We start from the raw sequence: 22,810 nt of genomic DNA on the forward strand, positions 1-22,810 counted from the left end.
CTCCCTGCCGCACCTTAATACCCTGCAGGTGACGCAAGGAGAGGTGAGAGGCCACAAGGGTCAGGGTGGAGCTGGCAGAGAAAGGGAATGCAGATTACATGCAGAACAGACCTCGGATTAAGTCTTTGTGGGCACAGGGCACAGAAAAGCTCTATTGGTCGGCTCAGACCAGACCAAACCAGACCAGACCAGACCAGACCAGGCCGAGGGGTGTTCTCGCCGTCGGGCTGGAACATTCGCAGACAGTGGAGCTATGAAAATATTCCCTTATTTGTCTTTTTATTTCATTTTCCTATGGAATGTGATACAGCAAAAGGCAAAGGTAGTCTCTCTGCATCGTTTTCAGCTCGGTTTAAATTCTCCAATGGCAAAGGATACATTTTACCGACTTAAGGCACTCGAAATGTGACGGGAACTGCCTGCAAGATGGTACATAATTGTAAATGAAAGCAGACCATGTTCAAGCTCGCAGAATACTTGTATTCTCAGGGGACTCTGATAGTCAAAATAATGAGAGCAGAAACTAGATTTCACTTATCAAACAACTCTTTTTGGGTGTGTAGGATTATGTATGGTTACTTTGCAATTATCCCGCACGTCAGCCATGAATGTGCCTGCCATTGGCTCTTTGACTGGACCGAGCCCAGTTGTAGCTTTGATAAACAAAAAATGGAACATTGGCGGTCCCTTGCGTCAAAAAAACTGTATGGTCCGGGGCTGGTAGGAGTGTGGCTCCCCTTCGGCCACGTACCCAGTGGATGGTCTGCTCCTCATGGTCGGTGGACGATAAATAGCTTGTGCTGTTGGCCAGAAGCAAACAGACCTCTTTTATGGCCATGTTGTTATTATGTTATCACCCGGAGGCCACATTCGCCTGGGGCTGGACACTGTCGAGGGGTTGTTGTTGGAGGTGCTCTGGCCGGTGCTGGTGCTGGTGCTTGGAGCGAGGTGCCAACGCTTATCATAACATATGCAATAATAATCCACAGCCGGCCGGCCTCTGGTGCTGGGGGGCGACATCAAGTTTGATAATAAAGGCGGAATGTGACCACGGAATGGCCCGGCGGGTCAGTGCCATCTGCCTCTGGCTGGCTGCTCCTCCCCCTTCCCTGCTGAGCCACCAGCCCTGTCCGTGAACACCCAGTGATTGGCATTTATGACTCATACTTGTCTAGCAGACCCATTAGGGGCAATTATTGATGGGGGCCCTGAATTTCCCACTGGAACTGAGACCGACCGCAGTGGACACCTTTTTGACACGACACTGAACAGGGGCGGGACGGGGCGGGGCGGGAGGGGAGTGGCGGCTGTTGCCCTTAACTGGTTACTTGTTTAACTTAATTGCAGGCTTAAAGTTTGATTTAACGGCTGACAGAAGGACTAAGCGGGTAACAGAATCGAATTCACTCGAGAATGTATTTTTCTCTTTGTACACATAATATTCATAATTTTAAGCATACAATAGCGATAAAGAATGATAATTTCCGCAGCGAAATGCTATGTGACTTTGTGACTGTCGACTGTCGGGGCAAAGTCATTAATCGGATCCGCATCGAAATCCCATTAAATATATATAATCCCATACGGATGGCGGATGTGGCACGAAGCTTTAAATTTTTCATCGAGTCTCAGTTGGCTCCGACATTTCATATTCCGCGGAAACCCTCGCTCGCCCATTCATCGAAATTGAGTTTGACAGTGAAAAAACAGTGTATCTGCTCGTGTTTTAATGCAATAATAGAGTCCGGAGCCAAATAGGACCAACAAGTATAATTAATGGCTTGTGCTAATTAAGCGAGGCGCAGCTCTCAGTGACCGCAGTGGGGCAAATTGGGAGGATTTTACGCCACCGAACAAAAGCAGCCACAAAAGCAGGGGAAAGGCCATGATTGCATATTGCGACTAAAAGATACCCGCTGAAAAATATTCGTTATTCCTATTTTCCGTACAAAATCCACACTCGTATCCGTATATTATTAGTGATTCGAATCTGAATGAATCTGCAGGAAGGCTTCGCACTCAAGTGGCATGTGTATAGCGGAATACTATGGATTCATGTAGGGCTTTATTATACATATATGTTACATAAGTAGTAAAGAAACGGACTTTGTTTCAACAAGTTTAAGTTGTTCATTCAATCCACCCAGCTGATCAAATAAACAATTGCTTGAACCCCAACTACAGGGCGGTGTCGAATGTTTTCGAAAGGTCAAAGGTGCACATGGGCATTTCTATTGGGGGCTACGTTTCAGTAGTAAGTAGATAGCCCTATATATTTACCAACAAAAAGGACAACAATCGAATGTACGGTTTTAAAGAAATAAGCCAAAATATGACCTGATGTTACGTTATCAAAAACATAAATGTTTTTTGAGGTTGGGGTTCAAAATTTAAAAACTCCGCGAATTGGATGGGACTATGAGTATAAGATTTTTTCATACGAATAAATGAAATATAGAGTGTTCATTTTCTCAGTTATGACCCATAAAAACGTTTTCTGTGTTTTTGTTAAAGGTCCGGAGGCATCTGACGTACGTTACGCAATTCCGGGGTAATAAAAGATTAAAAATATACCGTTAGCCGAGATTGGGCCAATTTTCTGGGATTTTTTTAAGAAGATTCAATATTTCAGACTTTGAGGAAACTCTTGACTCAAGAATCATCTTTCATAAAGCAGATAATAGTCAAGGAAATCAGGACTATAAAAATATGAAAAAAACAGAACTTTTGCCTATTCAAGCAGGTTTTCACATCAAAGCTAATGAAATTGTATGTCAATTGCTTAATCTAAAAGTATAACGAAATCTGGATCTATTGGCTCACAGTGAGAGGAAAGAAGATGGCAGCCCTTCTAATCCTGCACAAAAACTATGGATGTAAAGTTTATTAAATCTGATTCATTTCATATCTCAATGTGGATTGACGAAGATTTCCAGGTATCTGAGATTCAGGTGTTGCTACAGAAAGTTAGCCAGATCTTCGTATGCCAAAGAGTCAGCGGCGACTGGGGAGCACGCACTTTTGCAAATTAGTTGGCCAAGAAAACTTTGCTAGCCAACTGAGCCCCAGAAAGGCCTTCCGTTTGGGCTTGTATCTGTCTGTGTGCCTGCCACATCTCTGCGACAGCCAGTATATGGGTGGGTACCGAAAAGAAAAACTTTGTACTGGATATCTAACTTGTGGTTTCAGACCTTCCGACTAGCTCTCGCCGCGCCGCTCCGGAATGGGTGCTGGCTCATGCATGCATAGCTAATCCTAATCCCGGCATGTCCTTGTCCTGCAGCAATACTGAAACGCTTTACATGCTCTTGCAGCTCCATGTAGGCCACTCGACTTGGTAGCTTATGAAGCGTTAACAAAACCATCGCCACGGCCCGTCCCCTCCGACTGCTCTGGCATATAGACCACGCCCCAACGCGCTCCAGTGACATTTGGCTAGACTATCAGGCAGTGCCAAAGGACGCCAAGGAGTCAGGACCCTCGTCAGAGCTGATTATTAATGCAAAACAATTAGCGCAACGCCCAGTCCGGCGCATTTAACACGCTGAAGCATTGCACGGCCAGTGGAAGGGGGCGGGTGACACGGGCCACTAGGGGCGACGGCGGCGCCTTAAAGTATGCATCAAAATATTAAAACTTTTAATTGTACGACTGCCAGTCCCTGCCAGTATCCGTATCCGTATCGGTGTGAGCGTAAGTATGCGCGTGTATGTGTGCACTGCTCTGTCGCTTGGGGAGCTGAGCTGGGGAGCAATGGCAGAAACCAGCCACCTTGAGCAATAAACATACATATGTACTTTCCTGTTCGCGGCGCAAATATTTGGTCTCCTCTTTCTCTGTCCCCAGCGCACTGCGCCTGTGGCATGTTGTGTGGCTTGTGTTTGTGTCCATACATGCAGACCAGCAGAAGGGGCAGGTGGGAAGACATTCGAGGCCTCTCCTGGTATTCATCTCCGGGCAATTCTGCTTGAGCGAAGCAACTGAAAACAGCACGACACAAAGAAAAAATTAAGATACACTTGCAGAAATATGTACAACTCTTTACTTTATCTGCAAAAAGTTTCAGAATCGTACGCCCATTATCTAATGAAATGTTCAGACCGAGAAACCCAGCCACAGAATATTTTCAGCCTCCTCCCCGTTTATGCACTCGAATAATATTGATTGCCAGCAGAGAACTGGCTCCAGCATTTAATTGGATACTCGACTCGACTCGACTCGCACCGAAAATGTGCTGAGCACTTCCCCCCCCCCCCACACCCCTCTCGCTTCTAATCAAACATTTGCATGACTTTTCCGCTGAGCCGTTCCGACCGCCACACAGGCAAAGACGACAAGTAAACCGCTCGAACGCTCTTGTTCCACGTTGGATGACTCCCTTTGTTGCCCGATTTTCCGCCTGGCACACAAACACAACCCCCACAACACCACCCCCTCCCACAAGCGCATGGAAGCGTTGCAGCTGTAAACTTTTTGTGGCAATTTTGAAAACTACCCCAAACCTAATTGCGTTTTTGTTCCGCTCCCGCTACCGCTAACGTACTTTAGTTGGTATCGTTACCGAAGTTTTAGTTCCAATTACGATAGAAACTAGCGGCTCATTTTGGCTCCGGTACATTAGGGTTGATTAAAAGTTTACAATACCTCAAGCCCACAAGCTTCATAACCCAAGCTCAAACAGTGCAAAGGAGGAAAATTAGGGCGTACAATACGAGAACGGAGCCAAATAGAAAAGCGACGATAAAAGTATAGTAGATTTGCATTAAATATTGCCAAGATGGCAGTTTCTGACAGGAGTATCTGCGAGTGCCTATACGACCAGGACGGGTAGAAGGAAAGTAGAACCAAACAGCACTGGAGTTCAAGGGGCCGGCTGGGCTCTTGTTAACTTCTGACGGGAATTGAGCTGGGATAAACCTATGAACTGAAAATATAAAAGTCCAACTTACTGACTTGATTTACGGTCGTCCTCACCTGCTTCAGGCTGTCAAGAACTGATGGGCGGTTTGCTGGGCTCAAGAGCCGGAGGAGAATAGTCTGGCAGATAGTGAAATAATTGTGGATAAAAGTAAAAAGAAACTGACATTTTGAATCAGGGATTTAATTGGATTTTTCTTGAACCACTGTTATTCAATGGGAAAAAACTACATACTGTTATAGCATAGTATATCTGCCTTGCACTCTCGCAGTACAAGGATTACAGGGATTCAAAATGATTCGGATGAATGTAACCCCCGGATGAATGGGTAACAGCACTAGGGAAATCTATGTGATTGCAGAACAACGAGGATCCTCTTTTCCATTGTCCTGGTGCTTTGTGATTGATTCAAATTGGGGAGATTGGGGATATTGGGGAGCGGGTTGCCAGCTACGGCTGCAGGTGCAAGGCGGTACAGCCGGGCTGTAGAAAGTCGGACGGAGTGCGCTCGCTCTGCTCTGACCTCGGCACTGAAATCGCCTTGAGACGACTCGTTTAATTCAATTAATTGAAATCCCAAACGGCGCCGGTTGCCTGGGGCGTGGCGAAGTGCGGTGTGGCAAGTGGTCGGTGAGGAGGTTTGGTTTGCTCGGATGTGGCAAAGAAAAAGTTCCCATGAGCGGGCACTGGGGGGGACCCTCCCTTCCTTTGGCTGGTATCCAGCAGGCTCCCCGGCCAAAACACCCAGCCAAAACACATCCTTGTTGGGGGCGTCTTTGTGTGCTTTGTGTGGCACTCTTTGTATGAAACAAAGCGAAGCCCAGCAAGGAGTGGAGAGCCTGGAAAACAATGCGGAATCCTATCAGAGGGTCACACAGTACCTGGGAACACTCTCAACGTACATGTCCTTGAGCCTACCATCTATTCACCTGATTATACCCTTTCAACAGTTTCATAATCAGTCCTAGGACGAAGCAGACGAAGCACTGGGGTGCCACCACTTGGCGTTCCTTTTTTTTGCCGCATACGCAGACAGATACAGATACAGATCCACAAAGAGAGCGTCCTAAACCGCATTGGATTATATGTACAGTGTTGGCCCCGTTATTCATAAGACAAACAATTTTGACTTTGTAGAATTTAAATGGCCTTTTCGGCGCCAGGAGCATTAGTAGCGCGGGACTGTGGACAGGGGACGGAAATGTTCTTGATTGGGAGAGCATGTATTCCGGCAGAGGAGGTATTTCGGTTGTGTGTCTCTCGTTGCTATCTCTTAGGGCATTATCAGCAGAATAAACAATGAAATTTTGAGTAAACAATTCGAACAGCTCGCAAAAGTATTTCCCACGAAAAGGCCGAGAAGACTGCCGAGAAAAGCGCCAAAGGTGGTGGGGGGTCGTGAGGATAGCGGTCCTTCAGGTGCCCCCGGTACTCGAATGAAGAGCTACAAGTGTAAGCTCTCTCAACGGGAGAATTAGTACGATGTCTGGGGAGAATGTCATGTGTAGGCACTTAAAAAATAATTGCATTGCACCTCAATACTCATTTTGGAAGCCAAATGGCAGACAATCCACAGAGTGTGTTCTCCAGCCTCCAGCCCATCCGTCAGCGAGATGGATGCTCTGGCTCTGGATGTTAAAGCATGCGATGCGGCCAATCAATTTGCGTTTAGGTTAATGCCCCTCCAGCCCAGACAACAAGCACAACACCGGTTGTGGGACCGGTGTAGGACCTCCTAATCATACGCATAACGAAAATAATCACGACAATAAAGTGTAGCCAGAGCCAGGCCAGCTTGGCTAATTGGCATTCATTCATAAGGCTCGGCACAGACTTCCCTCCTCCGAAAAGCACTGCCCGCTCTCTTGGCTCTGCTGTGCGTCTGCGCGTCTTCGCGCTCTCTTCTGGCAGTCTGGCAACGCTGAGCGCGTAAAAGCGTAAACAAAGGGTGCATCCACTCCACTTGCGAGCAGTCCTCTGTTGTGTGTTCTGTTCTGTTGTTCTCCGGCAATGGCGGCCACCGGTTGTTCTCCGCACACGGTCTCTGTGGCACGGCCGCAGACACAGACGGGCTGTTCGTGAGTGTGATTTGCCGACGGCGATGCTAACACTAGCACTAACTGTAATACCAACGGCAGCAGTAGCGGTAATGACGGCGGTTATGGCGCCTATCCCTGCCCCCATAGTAAATGTGTTCGAGTGCTTATCTGGGAAATCGCGTGACTTTTCGCCGGCGTACTTTAACACACATACTACATCCATCAGGAGCGGAGTTCCAGCTAACAAGAAGGACAATTTCCATGTGCTTTCGCCAATGCAGGTACCCAAGCGAGTACGGTACATGTGTACGTACACATATACAGTTCCCCCTTTGGGTGTGAGGGTCGTGTCCTAGATGTCTTGGCGTGTTGTGAGCCGACATTTTGGACCATTAACAACAGGGCGAATGTTGCGAGTGCAATTTGAATAGCCGAACGTTGTACATACATCACATGCATGCATATCATGTCTACGAGACGTGCGAGGGACCCACTTTCTTGGCAGTGAGCAATCTCAATCGATAAATTCAAAGGAGCCAAGTGGTACCTACCCTACCATTCCACCCATCTTTGGAATTCCATGAGCACTTCCCCCAGTCCGAACCCTAGCAAACATTCCCAAAGTGCGCTGCTGACTTAAGCAAATTTGATGTGTCCGATTGGGGAGTAGAGTGTGCTTTCTTGAGTGTGCTCTTACTCGATTCGAACGCGTACTGTTATTTTTGCTGCCCGAAGGACTCGGGATGTCAATGAACCCCGTTTTGTATGGGTCCGCAGCATTGAATTTACTTGTCAGTTCTGGGGGTGGCGGCGACTCCTGACACCAAAATGGTTGTCTTTTCTGTGTGTATCCCATCTATGATTGACATTTTAATATAGATTATGCTCGAGATCGAGACATTGAAGGCTCTCCCAAAGGGCAGCTCTGAGCGACCGACCATAAACGTGCACAGCGTGTACCGGCTCCGCCGAGTCGCTTCGAATTATAGATTTTTCATCTGGCTATAACGATGATGTCACTTCGCCGGGTTCTGATTCGCAGGTTGATTGGAACAGAGTTGTGCTAAGCCCCTGCCCACAGATCAGAGTTGTAACTGATTGTCTATCAAGTCCGGTCCAAGCGCTAAAAAGCGCCATTAGGAATAGTGCTTTCCCCATCTATTGTCCATTTTCCAATCCCGAAACTTGACAGAACTCAGCACCAGTCAGTAGTACTGGTTCAAGGCTCTAATCAGGAAGTGCCTTATGCTTGGGGCTCCCCTAAACGCGCACGGGCTATAAATATTAAAACGCAAGTAAATTTGTGTTTATAAATCGCCATAATATTTTCAAATCATAAAACGGACAAAACGAAAGGCCACAATACGCCGGCAGCCTTACCATACCATTCCCGTAACCTGAGTAATACTCGTACTTTTCGCCCTGAGGTCCGCTCTGATCGTAAACACAAAATATCATAAAATGCAGCCGTTTACGAGGCCCTTGCCCGTTATGGAGCTTACGGCGGAATGCCCATCTGCTGCGCTCCTTCCCCCTCCTCTGGCTTGCTCTGTGCTACGATTTGTGTTAATGTGCTGTGGACGTGAAGGGGCAGACCTCATCCTCATATGAATTATGATTAAGTGATGTGAATAGTGAAGGCGTCGCCATATAGCTGTATCCGTACACACGCGTCCGGAGAGACGTGGGGATGGGCTTGCCGTGGGAAACATGTGTCTGGCGGCATTCACTCACACTTTCGCCGTGGTTTTGTCAACACTTGTAATCCTTCGAGGAGCTCCCGGAGGGGCGGGACCCATTGTGGCAGGCACAACGTTTGAGGCACGCCAGGGATTAGTGCGCATTTTGAGCTTCGTTTTCTGCGAATCGGGCTAGAAATTAAAACATAAGTCTGCAACCAACGCCAGCCCCACTGATTGCCTCTCCGGATTTTCATTGTGAGGGTCTTATCCCATTAGCGGGGAGAGAACAATGACAGGATAAACGCCGAAGCAAAGGGAAAACGCCCGTAAAAAATGCAAATTTTCGGAGCTGAATTCCCGGTGTTTGCTTTGCCCTTTTATGCATGCTGCTAATGATGGGCTCGGGTCAGATTCGGCGCCACTCGTCTACGCTCCGTTCCTTGAGGCAGTGGCCCCGGACAAGTTTCGGCAGACGTTTGCTAAGAGAAGCTCTGAAAATATGAAAACATTTTGAGCCGTGGCATTAAATAGGCGCTCTTCTAATTGGAGTCTGCAGACACGCCGCACGCCGCATGCCCCACGCCACACGCCCCACGCCACACGCCCCACGCCCTACACCCCAATCGAGGCAGTATTTTGATTGATACTGCTGTCATTTGTGTTTTAATAACGGCTGCCACGGACCGATGTTTGATGCGTGACTGCGAGGGGGGCCAGTGCAAACAGCTCAGAGTCCTCGCAGATCGAGTTTCGCTTTTTATGTGGTGTTTGCCGAAGGCCCAGCACCGTTTTACAAATGGATAGCCCATTGTCTAATGGCTAATGGCTAGCGGAGCGACTGCTCCAAGCCCCCCCACCTACTCGACCCAAATCGGGCGATTGTTAATTATGTAAAATCGATAAATTAAGTAAATTATTTTTGGCAGCCAGTGTGGAGTGAGGTGTGCAACTGCGGACGGGTTGGCGTCAATGAGTCACTTCCCGGAGATGCCGGAGACTACCGAGCGAAGGGTCGCGAAGGGAACAGATGGGACGGAGGGGCACGATAACGAAGGCCAGCAGAGCAGCTAAGTGCCTACGCCTTTATCGCATCAGTATCAGACCCCGTCCAGACCGCGAAGAGCCACGTGAATTGAAACTTAAAGTGGAGCTCCGTCCCTTCCTATTACCCCTTGCCCACCCAACGCTTTTGTCGGGCTAACTTCGTTTTCCGTGAGATGAAAGCGCTTTATCCAGCGGAAGACAGCCGGGGACTTCGGAAGCGGATTTCGTAAGATGAAATCCGTACTCTAAAAGCCGAAATCCGCTTTATGAGTGCTCTGTGGACCGGTTGGCGACTTCCCATAGCCACGCACCACTTTAAGTGGGGGTTTGGTGAAAGGATTCGCATGTCACCGTGGGCATGCCCGAATGTGCCGTAAATATCCTTATATCCCAATAAACCGGTTCCGACATCGCACTTGCAACAGTCACCTTCACTGCGAATGGATACTACTTACTGTGGACTGTGCCGAAAGTAGACAATAGCTAACCTCTCGCTCCGAATGTCGGATGCTCTGGAAAATTAATATTCAGAAAGACGTCGAGGTGGGGTCCTGGCTGCTACCGCAGCTGAGGCTGGCCACAAACCACAGCAAAGTTGACGAAATTGCTGTTCACGTAACTCAATAAAGGACTTCTAATTTAAATAAAAGCAACCAGAGCCGCCACCCGCGTCAATCTACCGAGGACCTGGTGAACAGGGCCAGGAGCACACACTACCACCATTGAGGGGCGAAAAAGAGAGGAACACGTTCGCTGACTTTCCACTCCCACTGGGGGATTTCAAGGTGACACATGGCTCAGGGATAGACTGCTGACTGGGTTTCTTTTTCAAGCAATCACATCAAAGGACAGTCTGAGCTGCTGATGTGCCGTGGCGCCGCGCCGTGGCTGTGTCGAATTCATAAAATATTTAAATGCAAAAATGAGCATGCAAAACGGACGAATGTTTCGCTACATTAGCGATGAGGGCAACAAAAGCGCCAGCCCCGCGCCCCACAGCCGGAGGCCATTCCCGCTCCCCTTGAGCATTTAATGAGCAGCTAGACTTTGGAGCAATTCCGTTAGCTCAGTCGGCACCCGTGGGACACTTTTTCTCACCGACCCCACGGCACCAGCCATTGTTCCCGTCGCTCTTCGCCCTGTGAAGCTAAATACCTAATGGCATCCCTAATGGGATGGCACCCAGCCCATCCCACATTCTGGAACTAATGAAACAAAAAGTGCAAAAATCATAATTTTCATTCTGTTATAGCTAGCCTGGAACTTGGAATAAGCTGGCGATAAACAAATCAACGTCCATTCCGAGCAGTCTTTGACGGAATGTAAGTCGATATCGCGGAAGTGTGCTCCATTAGCTGGCTGTCGTGAGGGAATCTTACCAGCCCCCTAACAGCCCACTGCGATTTGTAAAAGTTTAGCTATTACGGGACGGCCCGAAAGACATTTGAAAAATCATCCCATGGGTCCGCCTGCCCAATGACCCATACACGTGTACATATGTATGTACTCCAACCGGATATATCTTTCCTTGCCTGTACTCTCAGAGCCCCGTATCAGCAATCGTGGAAGGCTCCCTACGTAATGGTACTTTTAACAGCATGATGGAAATATACAGAACTGTACTCGTACATGCGTATACTTATTTGAGGGCGGCTGGTGGCAAATGGCGTACAATTGATACGTTTCCAATGACGCCGGGGAAACGGAACGGCAAGGAACGGGATGAACCCCTTGATGGACGAGACACGATGAGAACTGTCAGGGGCTGAACGCAAAGACGTCTTGATGGATAGATCTCTGAAGGAAAGCGAAGCAACGGAGGCAGGAGTGGGACAGCAGAAGCCATCCAAATACGTATGCCAGGCACGACAAAATTGCTTCAATCAATCATAGAAAAACACTGCTTCCAATTAAGCGTGGCGAGGCATCCCTTGAGGTGCCAATGGTGAAAGTATTGTCATAAAAAAGCAGACTGGCATCGAGTCTAAAACTAAAACACTTTGCAACTATCAAACTATGGACCTGGGTAGCCTATAACACTGAGGAGGAGGACATTCGGAGACCCGCATATTTGACGTTGACGGGGGAAACTTTACGGAGAGCTGACATGTTTATATTTTGCACAAATCCCTAAGGCTCTGACCACTTTAGTGCACAAGTGTCAAACAAAACTAATCAAGCTTTAAAAACGAAAACTGGTCACGAATTACTCTTCGCTCTACGGGGCCTACGGGAACGCCATCTTTTTATAGTAGATTGCTATTAGTAAACCTGCCATCCTTAAAAACCACCGAAGAAAAATGCTTGGTGTGATTATTATGCACAACTTTATCATGGGTGACCTAGTTAGCCCTGATCTGTTGAGTCGCATAAACGTCACGGTTTCTATTAGATTCACTAGAAACTACACATATGCATATCGTTGTCCCCTCCACATTGTATGAACCGTTTAGGGTCTTATGCTTGCCCCATAATTCTCTCTACCAGACTATATCCACCTCTAATTCCCTTCCTCTTATTAAATACTAATACTCACATATGTACCTGTCTCGTAATTAGTAATTGTCGTTGTATTTGTATTTTGAGTGCATGCGTAGCTGTTTTAGCAAGTTTGGTCTAACAGCTGTCTTTCCTGTTCGCGTTCGATTCGGTTAACGCGCCACGCGTCATGCGGCAGCGCCCCTCGCTCGGTGAGGGCATCCGCCTGGGATCCGCGCGTAACAGCCTTCTGCTGATGTCAGTAATTACATTGCCAATTGAAAGATGCAGCCATTGCATATCACGAGTTGCTGCGGAGACCGCAACTCTACATTTATACCCGATACATATGTAGTTAGTATGGCTCTCATCCACCAGACGGCGCTAATATTGAACGACACGGCAAAGAGTGCGTGCGAGAGAGACAGGAAATCAGTCAGAACGCGTCATCGGGCGCTGCGTAGCGACCGGAAATTGATTTGTTCCTTTTGTTTATAATACTGATCAGATCTGATTGTTTTTGATTTCTCTTCCTAGACTACTAGACTACTTCGTCTCGATCGCGCCGAGGAATAGATTGTGGGACCGAGTTGTTTTCTTCGTTCTGGTTATAATATTTATTCGATCTGATCTGAATTCTGCATTGCATTACATTTTTTTTTTTTTTTTGTACAATATGTCCGAAATGAAAAATGATGAATAGTGTGCCTTGTATGTGTGTGTATCCGAGTGCGGGGGTAAATGGGTCAATGGTGCTCCATTAGCGGTTCCAGACATCCAGTAGCTTGATAGCGTTCTCCAGGCATCCCGAGGAGATGACGAGGGCGCGAACATTGCGGAGATGATTATTGTAGCCCATTTCAATCAGTTTGTCCAGCTGTTCACGAAAAGACCGTAGCAAATACTCGTAAATAAGATTCAATATGACCTTCCGAAGAACGGCCCGAATGTCGCCCAGGTTCAAGGCGCTGTGCGACGCCTCCCAAGGGTTGGGCAGCGGCTCTCTGTTCTCAAGTCCGCGCTGGGAATTTCCCCCATTGTCATGGCCGCGCGAGAGCTGCTGATAGGTCCTGGCCACATTGTCTTCTTCGGATCTGCGCATTTTATTGTCGAGGCGGCCCAGCAGCTGAGGACCACCAGGGACGAGCTCCAAGCGCATTATTATCAGATAACGTCGACGGCGTACATACTCCAGCTTGTCCGGACTCATGGGCAGCGACATCTCCAGGGCCACCTTGCGATTGGTCTTCAAGTAACTACGGAGCGCGTCGCCCGTGATGCCATTCTTTTTCAGAATTTGCTTCAATTGCCTCTTCAACAGGTTCTTCAGACGGTCCGGATTTTTGAGAATCTCTCTTACGTCTTCGGCAAACTTAGGCCCGAGCAGGCCGGTCCACGCCGACTGTTTTGGGGGCGCGGCCACAGCTGCCGGTTGGCTGGGCGCAGCGTTGCCTCGACGGCACACCACGTGCACATTGACGCCAGAAGTGATGCCAATGGTGTCAATAGTGACATCATCACGGAGCACCTGGCCGCCGAAGACCAGCACAATTTTGTCAATAGCCCGCTCGAAACGCACGGCCACCAGGGCCCGCAGATTCCGAATCAACTCATTCTTGCGCACCGAGACGATTACCTCCATATCTACGGACTTGGCCACTATTTCTATGTAGTTTTCGCGGCTCATGGCGTCGACTCGTATGAATTGTAGATATAAAGAAAACGATCGGTTCTGTTGTTGTCTGCCGTGCGGAATTTTTCAACTGAATTTGTCTTTCTGACTTGGGGATTTTTGATTCCTGAAGTTTTCAGTCTGCTCTGATGCCAAAAAATTTTGTTCGAGAGCTGCACGTGTCCAAGTGCTGCCAAACTTGATTATAATCGTCTTTACCAACACTAGATGTTTACCATCACTAAAATGCGTTAAAAAAGCCGCATCCCAACAATATACGATTTTGCTACTGGAAACGGAAACATTTTCTTACGTCCCTTGCATACAGTGAATCCCGTGCAAACGGAGCCCTCCGCAGACATGTCGAAACCTTTATTCCACATCCACTCAGCCCCCACTCTGTCTGTCGTTTCAGACGGATCGTGCTTGCAACTGGCCCCCCAAGTTCGAGGGCAGGTAGCCGAGTCAACAAGCAAACACCGGTACTCCGCTGGGAGCACACATCCGCATCCTATCCACAGCTGCGGCCAGAGGCAGTACGGAACACAACAGGGACAGGATTGGCCACAGCCGAATCAATTGGATTTCAAAGGGAGAGGTGGATCCGCAGATTGGCGAGCACCATTGATGTAGCAGCCATGGGCGCCAATACATCGAGCAGAGCCGACGCGAGTCTGCTCGCCGACGATGACGGTGAGTGGGGATTGGGATAGATTAAAGCAAATAGCTTGAACATCACAGTAGCCCGGCCTTGACTTGACAACCTATTGAAATAGCTTACGGGCACGCACCCGAAACCAACTGAGGGGTCGAAGGGGGGCCATGGAGCTGTGGAGAATGGACGAACTGTGCCTGGTGAAAATATTGAAATGCCTCGCCCTGCCGGACCAGCTGGCCATGCTCCAGACCTTCCAGCGGTGTCGCCCGCTCCTGGGGCGCATCTGGCGCTCGCAACTGACCGAGATTGAGCTCAATCTGCTGGAGGTGCCGCTGCACAAGGACGACTTCGACTTCCTCCTGACCAACGGCCGTGCGCAGCTGAACGAGCTGAGGCTCAACTACCTGGGCAGGGACCACTTTGAAGTGCTTGTCGGGCACAGGTTTCCCCAGCTGCGGCTCCTCGAGGTCGATCTCCTGCCGCCGTTCTTCCTGTGCCCCCGATTGTTGCATCAGCTGGGACAGACTATGCCGTTGGCGTTGGGTAGTAATACATTTTAGGGGGTGTGCGAGTGGGTGTTCAATTGGTCAATAAAGTGGTCTGCAATCATTAAAATCAGGTGATATACGCATTGCATCTCTCTTACATTTTCAGTAAATTTTGACCATTTCCAAATACTTCGTGCCATCGGCAAGGGAAGCTTTGGCAAGGTAAGAGCATCCGCATGCACCCACATGGGTGCACCGGCATACTTATCGTGTGGGACTGAACAATCGAACATTCACAGGTGTGCATAGTGCAGAAGCGAGACAGCGGCATTCTGTATGCCATGAAATATGTGAGTCGCTCCGCCTGCGAGATGCGTGGAGCGCTGGGCGGTGTCATCAAGGAGGTTGAGCTGCTGTCCTCATTGGAGCATCCGTTTCTAGTCAATTTATGGTTCTCATTTCAGGGTAAGTGCACACAAACACAAACAGAAACACAAACCCAGCCCAGACAGACCCGGCAAGCACCACCTTAAGTTCGAGTATGCAAATGAAGCTGCCACTGCCACTGGCACTGCCACCTTTGGCCGCTTAGCAGCTCCGTTCCTGAGTCTAACACAGCTCTTGGAGCCGTTGCCGTTTCTGTTGCTGTGGCTGATTGGCAATCAAAATGCAAATTAACTCTGTACATTTCCTTTGAAGCCCGAGACTATGACATTTATACTCGTATATCTTTCATCCTTATGGCACACTCACACTCACACCCACATCCACATCCAGACGAGGAGGACTTATTCATGGTATGCGACCTGTTGACTGGTGGCGATTTGAGATATCACTTACAGAACCGAGTAAGTCCGCACGCGACAACTCTTAGCCTTCAGACTCAGACTCTACTCCCTTTTCCGGCCCCATGCCTGTGCCCGTTCTGCTTTCAGGTTGAATTCTCCGAGCAGAGTGTGGCCTTATTAGTGTGCGAGCTTGGCAGTGCGCTGGAGTACCTGCAGACGCAGCGGGTGGTCCACAGGGACATCAAGCCAGACAATATTCTATTGGATGATGGCGGTGAGTATCCGGAGAACAGGACTCGCTCCGGTCGGACGGGAGACGCTTTTCATTTTCCGAGACAACATCCAGGCCATCCGCGTCTATAATTCATAATAATGACATGTTGGTCGTGCTCAAAAATGTATTGATTTCATTTGGAAAGTTCTGTACACATTACGGCCTCTGAAGCTTCTCTTGGGGTGGCACAAATTATTCATTTGCCACCCAGCCATACAGTGGGACATGGCGACCGACCGACCACAGTGACGAGCAACCAGCCAGGCGGGCTGAGAGTCTATTTAATGACATTCAGGTGATCCAATGATGTGTTCATATCCACGTACATATTGTGTGCTGATTCACACTGTCTATAGTGTTAGGGAAAGTATTTTGTTCCCAATCTAAGTGGAATTTCCAATCACGGAACGATATTCTAACACAGAAATAACACAGAAATATACGAGTCAGCCGCGGGAAATTGTTTTCTTCATTCAGGCTATAAAAATCCGCAATTTAGTAGATTTTGTCTTAAGTACAACTCCTGTTGCCAGTGCTCCACTCAATATTCTCGAATGCACTTCATTCACGAACATTGCCAAGAACATTCAATAATAATTGTTATTGAATTGCAAGCGGAGTAAAGGGAATGGGCGAATGGAAAGCCAACCGCAATTAGATTACCACCCACTCGTACGCCCACTTGAAGGAGCCACTTGAATGCATTAAGAGTGCCGCCCCCACTGACGAGAAATTAATTCCAGGACACGCTCATTTGACTGATTTTAATATTGCGACGAGGCTGCAGAAGGATGCGATGGCCTGCAGCATGTCAGGGACGAAGCCGTATATGGCGCCAGAGGTTTTTCTATGCGCCCTGGACGAAGTGGGTGAGTGTGTCTGCCCAGGCACAAGCTGAATTAAACCTACCGAAGCGATAATTGACTGCTTCCTGATTGTTTCAACTTAATTACAGCTGGCTATAGCTACCCAGTGGACTGGTGGTCCCTCGGCGTTGTGGCCTACGAAATGCGAAGCAACGTCCGCCCCTTTGTGGTGCACTCGAACACGCCCTTGGCGGAGATCAAGAACATCCTGAACACCCCTGTGCACTATCCCCGCTATTGGAGCAGCAACTTCATCGATCTGCTGCAAAAGGTAGGTTGGCTGCGCGCGCCCACCGAGGGATCCTCGTTTCAGATCGCACTCTACTTTCTTGCAGTTACTCTCCACGTATCCCGGGGGCAGGATCAGCACTCAGCATGAGCTGCACCAGACGCCGTTGCTGCGGAACATTGACTTTCAGCAGGTGCTCGACAAGAAAATAAAGCCCATCTTCAAGCCACCCGAAGACCACCTGAACTGCGACCCGTGCTTGGAACTGGAGGAGATGATTGTGGAGACGCGGCCGCTGCACAAAAAAAAGAAGCGTCTGGCCAAACAGCGGTCAGCCCAACGCGACAGCGACCCCGAGACCGTGCTCGTCAAAGAGTTCATCGTCTACAATCGCTACAAAGAGCTTAAGCGAAAGGCCATGGAACAGAAGGAGAACGACTGGCAGCGTGAGCTCGAATTGGCCATGGCCAACTCGATAGTCAACAGCTTGGCCCCCATTCAAGAGAGGCCCGCCTCGTCCACTTCCACGTCTATTAGCCATGCAACAAACCCCGCGATCACCACTCCCACGCCTACGCCAGCAGCCACGAATTCACCATCTGGCAACGCAAGGTGCACCGCCTGCAAAGAGAGTGATAGCATCGAATTCATAGATCGCACGCCGTCCCCGCAGGGCACGGGCGGAGGAGCCACAACTGCCACCCCGACACGGCTCTGCAGCACGTTGGACAAGGCAACGGGCACGGCACAAAAGTAGTATCGTACGAATCAGTGCGAATAGCACCCGAACCCTCCGCACGGAACTAATGGCACATTCTCGTATGTGCATATTTATGCATCATCGTATGGCAACGCAACAGGTTTCACTGCGAGCACAAGCACAAGCCCCAAGGCACATCCAAAGAGATCCAGAACCTACGAGTATTTTTCGAGTTCCGCTGAATTTCACCTTTGTACGAGTACGTGTACGCGTAGTTATACATAAATATAAATAAAATAAAACATATAATTTGTATTTCTATTGGCTAAGTCTTAAGTGTAAGTCCCTTTGTACATATGCGTGTATGTATGATTAGCTGTTAGCTGAAATCAAAATAAATGTAAAGAGGCACTGCAGAAAGCGGGGTTTACCTCAATAAAACTGGCAGCGTAGTTTCGATTTTTTTTAAGTTTTTATTTCAAGTTATATTTCATTCATGTTTCACATATTTTTGTAATGCCTTTCTTTGTATAAAAAAGAGTAAATAATTATGTTCTGTATGTATAATTGTTGTATTCACGCACTTGTTGATCTCTCGTTAAATATATTAGTTATTCTGGGTTGGTGTTATTATTGGATTGGTTGGTGTGTGTCGAAAGTGGCTAAACACTAACCAAATTTCTATAATAATCCCCTTCTGTATATTATTTTATAAGCAAAATGCAACATGTTAATAGTTTGTTAATTTCTCTGGTTCTATCCGCGATCTCTCGTTTTCATTTGTGGGCTTTACGGTTAATTTTACATTTTACGAATATCACTTTAACATCTTTCACCCATCATTCCCCTCCCCACCCTGCCGTCAGCAGCTCAACTGCATTGGGGGCTGGGTGGGGTCGGAAGATGGTCGCTGGGTCTCGGTGCGACGGTGAGAAAATGGAAAAGAATCAAGAAAGTCCCCAGCACGGGGAGCGTTTACATCGAGAAGCGAATAGAGCAAGTGTGTGAATGATTCTTTCTCAATAGAAATGGTGTTCCACTCTGCATTTGTGGAAGGAGTATTTCAAAGATTCAATTAAGTTGAATAGCTTACAAGATTTAACGAATTTTTCTTTTGTTTTTCTTAAGCAAAAACAAATGCAATTGTTTAGAAAAGCGTCAGTTTTGTGTGTGTGTTCTGTGTCTCTTTAGAAAATCTGCTTTTTTGTTCTCATCTTTTGGTTTTTTGTTTTTGTTAGAAGAATGAAGGAGTAGAAGAAACTACAAGCTGCTAAAATGATGTTCCGTGTATGTTTGAGTGAGTGTGTGGGAGGGAGATGAGTGTAAGTGTTTGTGTAGTGTAGTGTGTAGTATGTAGTGTTGTTGGAGTTCGGCGTGTCATTTTTTGTTTGTTATTTCTCGGCTTTTTCTAAACAAAATGTTACTTTTTTTCGTTGAACTCCATGCGTGGCACTGCAGGCGGACATCCGCCGCAGCCGTTTGGTGGCTGCGCTAAGCGCTTGGTCATACTATACTGTGGTGGTGTCCACAGACTCGATACGTGCAGCGCTCGCGTCTCCGGCCCCCACAGTAGCAGACTCCGCCCCGTTCAGCGCACCGCCATCGACATCGTTGCCACCCTCGACAGCGCCGGCATTGGCAGCTGCGCCATTCTTCTTGGCCCCAAACTGGATCAGCTCGACGTGCACGTTGATGGTTTTCGTCTGTGCTGTCTCTGCAGACTCGGCTGGCTCCGACTTCACTACAGTTTCACCCTCGGCAACAGCTGCGACTGCCGGAGCCGGCTCGCCCCCAGTGGTGATGGTCAGCGAGAGATCGTTCAGTGATTTCAACACCTTGTCGACATCGTCCTGGGTGCTGGGAGTGCCATTGCGGTTGCCAAAGTAGAGGTAGCACTTGCCGAAGTGGCCTGTCAGGAAAAACGTCGAGTAAATATTCATTGTTCTCCTCTCCACCAAAGTTTTATAAAACTACTTACCCTTCCATGCGATAGACATCGGATTGCATTCGCGCTTACGAAGCTCACTCTTCAGATCCTTGACGCGAATGTCACGAGTCAAGTTAGTCAACTTAACGCAAAAGTCACGCGGCCCGCGGTTTTTCTTCTTCGTCTGACGACGCTCGCCAGCGCCCCCCTCATCGAACTTACGATCCTCACTCTTGGCACCTCCCTCAACTCCAGACTGATCGCCCTCAGACTGAAATTTAATGAAAGTGTGAAAAGGGAGTCCATAATGACCCAAAGTACCATCAATTAAAGTCACCTTGGTTGTGCGTCTGCGGCGGTTGACGAAGCGACCCTTTCGGCGTGGAGCGCGTTTCTGGGTATTTTCCTGCATTGGTGAACCATACATATGTCCATATAATATGCACTTTAGACAGATGTATTAATTATTTTACTTACGCCCTGTTGTTCGTTGTCAGTCTGTGAGGTGGTGCGTCCTGGGTTTCCTCGTGGGAAGCGACGACGCAATGGCCCACGACGGCGCCTACTGTTTTGATGCTGCTCAACATCAGTGTCCTCCGCCTTCAAGGCAATGGTCTTGCCTGACTTCTCCTCCTGCTCCTTGAGCTGTTGCAGAACGGGCAAGATCTTAAGGCGACGCTCAGACAAAATCTCCCAAAAGACGCCATTGGGACGGGGCAAGCGCTTTGCAACGCGTATGACCTCTGTGGGCGTTACGATAATGTCCACTGGTGTATCGTACTTCTGAAACAGATTCAAGGGCAGAGTGTCCACCACCTGCAGATCGTGCACAATCGTGGCTATCACTGTGTCCGGTGTTATGGCACCCAACTCAATGAGCAGACCAATGTCCAGGTCCGCAAACCCATTGCCACGACCAATGCGGTAGCCCTCGCGTGAAACTACGACGGAACCAATCACCACAAGGTCCAATTTCAGTTTACTCTCCAGTCCGATTTCCGTGCGGAACTTGAGAATATCCTGGACGCGCAGAGCCTCTTTCTTCTGTTCGTCGGTGGCGTCGGCTGGTACATCGACCTTAAGGCACAGTGCCGACGAGTCGCGTGTGCTGGGCAAATAAACAGACTTGTCGGCGAGCAAAGCCTGTTCCTTAAAGTCGTGAAGAGCGCGATCGATGTTCACCTTGATGTGCTCTGCGGAAATAGCAACATAAATGAGTGTCGTGTCATATAAATGTGTTCACTCAGTCAACTTACCGGCCTTCTTGAACTCCTCCTCCTGAATGAGCAATGCAGCAGCCTTATCGGCATCCACAAATGCAGGAATCCGATTGAATATGTTGTTAAATCCAATGCCAACCTTGCCCTCCTGGATCTTTTTCCAAGTCTGCACACGGAGGGAGCGCTTTGTGGGCTCCACGGGCTGAGCTGTTGGAGGAAACATGTTAGTTTCTTGAGCATTCAGTTTACAAGTAATGCATAAGTACGTAAGCCGGTAAAAAACAAAAAGAAGTGAGCGGCGGTCGCCGCCAGTTCTTATCGCTGACCCGAGCCCATAGCTGAGGCATGTTATCACGCCAGTTTTACGCTGAACTAAAAGCGAATAAATTTCTCAGCTGATACTGGAGCTGATAAACCGGTTTCCACGCCCAATAATCAGATATTAGCAATTTAGTCTAAACAAACACTACTAAACGCCGGCACGGAACTGTCTTTCAACAAACAAATGTGCATGGAAAACATTCGGCAGGGTTGCCACATGTTTGAATTTCCGTAAAGTCTATGCACATGAACACACACGCAAATGCATACGTACGTGTGTGTGCAAAAATAATGATTACAAACAAATTCTGGTGCACATGAACATACGTGAATGTATGTGCATACAGATGTGCAGAAAGAAATTGCGTGTGCGTGTTTGAAAATTCAATTTAAAAGCATTTAAATATCGATATTGACGCATGACCAATAAGTTGGCAACGCTCTAGCACTCAGGCACACACACACACACACACACACACACACGCACTAAACATTTCTTGGCGATGAGCGCATCAAAACGCGAATTTCTCAATTAATATGTATGCATGTGAGTAGTGATGTGTGCTTGTGTGCGAAAGGGGGAAACGGACAGGCGACAAGAATGACATTAGACGGCCCGAAAACTAGACAGATCGAGCAAGGGCAGTCAAAATGTTTGCCGAAAATGATTCATTGTGCACTATTTGCGGGCACCGCTTGGTAATTGTAAGCAGTCCCAGTAGTTTTTAGCATAAGAATGCGCGCCACGATGACGTAATTGGTATCAACAACAAAAACCGAAGACCGCCGACCGACATGAAAAAAGCGGGCATGTACAGACAATTGTTTTTGTTGTACTTTTTCTCATCTCTCTGCTCTTATCCTTCTTCATCCGAGTTTCCTTTTGACGTATAGTTTCGGCAATTTGACAACTCATTTACCGCAAGAGCCGCATAGAAAGAAATATGGCGGAATTTTTTGACAACTTTTTTGTGCACTCTATGTAAAATGGCCGAATGTACACTGTGGAGGGGGGAGTGAGAAAAAAGAAAAAATATTCGTCTAGGGCCGCCCGCTAAAATAATTCCCTTGATCTGCTTTAAAGGCAGCAATAGTGCAATGCACTAACTAAACACATAAACGAACACGACGACGCAGAATGTTTATGATAACATTCTCACACTCGCGCAAAATATATGCAAGTTTTCTGTTCTACTTCGCCACCGTCACCCTGACGGAGAATACTTACTTGTCGATGACACCTCCTGGGCTGTGTTAGCGCCATTCTCTGCGGCGGCTGCAGCTGCAGGATCTGCGTTGCTTTTATTTTCCATAGTAATTCGATTAAAAATTGTGTACTTGAACTATTTTTTCTTGCTTTTTTTTCTTCAACAATTTATTTTTTCACTGAACACAATTTCTCGGCAACGTGCCTTCCAACTCCACCAGTGTGACCGCGGACTTTTCGATCAAATATACCATCCGACCCTCAGAAATATACCGAAACATACCGCATCATTTAAAAAA

At 48.0% G+C, this 22,810-nt stretch overlaps 4 protein-coding genes across 4 annotated transcripts; 2 read left to right on the forward strand and 2 right to left on the reverse strand.

Moving 5' to 3' along the window:
* The first annotated feature begins 6,896 nt into the window (after nucleotides 1-6,896).
* On the forward strand, nucleotides 6,897-19,102 carry LOC4802738 (serine/threonine-protein kinase 32A). The gene is made up of 9 exons (XM_001359564.3): nucleotides 6,897-7,238; nucleotides 14,249-14,526; nucleotides 15,146-15,201; nucleotides 15,279-15,444; nucleotides 15,757-15,827; nucleotides 15,915-16,041; nucleotides 16,785-16,910; nucleotides 16,997-17,178; nucleotides 17,243-19,102. The coding sequence occupies exons 1-9, from the start codon at nucleotides 7,108-7,110 to the stop codon at nucleotides 17,891-17,893; spliced, it is 1,788 nt and encodes a 595-aa protein (XP_001359601.3). The 5' UTR covers nucleotides 6,897-7,107; the 3' UTR covers nucleotides 17,894-19,102.
* LOC4802736 (ubiquilin-2) lies at nucleotides 12,832-14,035 on the reverse strand. Its single transcript, XM_001359563.4, has one exon. It carries the CDS (start codon nucleotides 13,846-13,848, stop codon nucleotides 12,922-12,924), a length of 927 nt encoding a protein of 308 aa, XP_001359600.2. The 5' UTR covers nucleotides 13,849-14,035; the 3' UTR covers nucleotides 12,832-12,921.
* LOC26532050 (uncharacterized) lies at nucleotides 14,563-15,112 on the forward strand. Its single transcript, XM_033378734.1, has one exon. It carries the CDS (start codon nucleotides 14,656-14,658, stop codon nucleotides 15,049-15,051), a length of 396 nt encoding a protein of 131 aa, XP_033234625.1. The 5' UTR covers nucleotides 14,563-14,655; the 3' UTR covers nucleotides 15,052-15,112.
* lost (methenyltetrahydrofolate synthase domain-containing protein lost) lies at nucleotides 19,065-22,764 on the reverse strand. The gene is made up of 6 exons (XM_001359565.5): nucleotides 22,533-22,764; nucleotides 21,020-21,190; nucleotides 20,241-20,956; nucleotides 20,101-20,169; nucleotides 19,815-20,034; nucleotides 19,065-19,745 (listed from the first exon to the last, which is right to left on the reverse strand). The coding sequence occupies exons 1-6, from the start codon at nucleotides 22,615-22,617 to the stop codon at nucleotides 19,345-19,347; spliced, it is 1,662 nt and encodes a 553-aa protein (XP_001359602.1). The 5' UTR covers nucleotides 22,618-22,764; the 3' UTR covers nucleotides 19,065-19,344.
* Nucleotides 22,765-22,810: the final 46 nt, after the last annotated feature.

This window comes from Drosophila pseudoobscura, chromosome 2 (assembly GCF_009870125.1).
Source record: "Drosophila pseudoobscura strain MV-25-SWS-2005 chromosome 2, UCI_Dpse_MV25, whole genome shotgun sequence".
NCBI lineage: Eukaryota > Metazoa > Arthropoda > Insecta > Diptera > Drosophilidae > Drosophila > Drosophila pseudoobscura.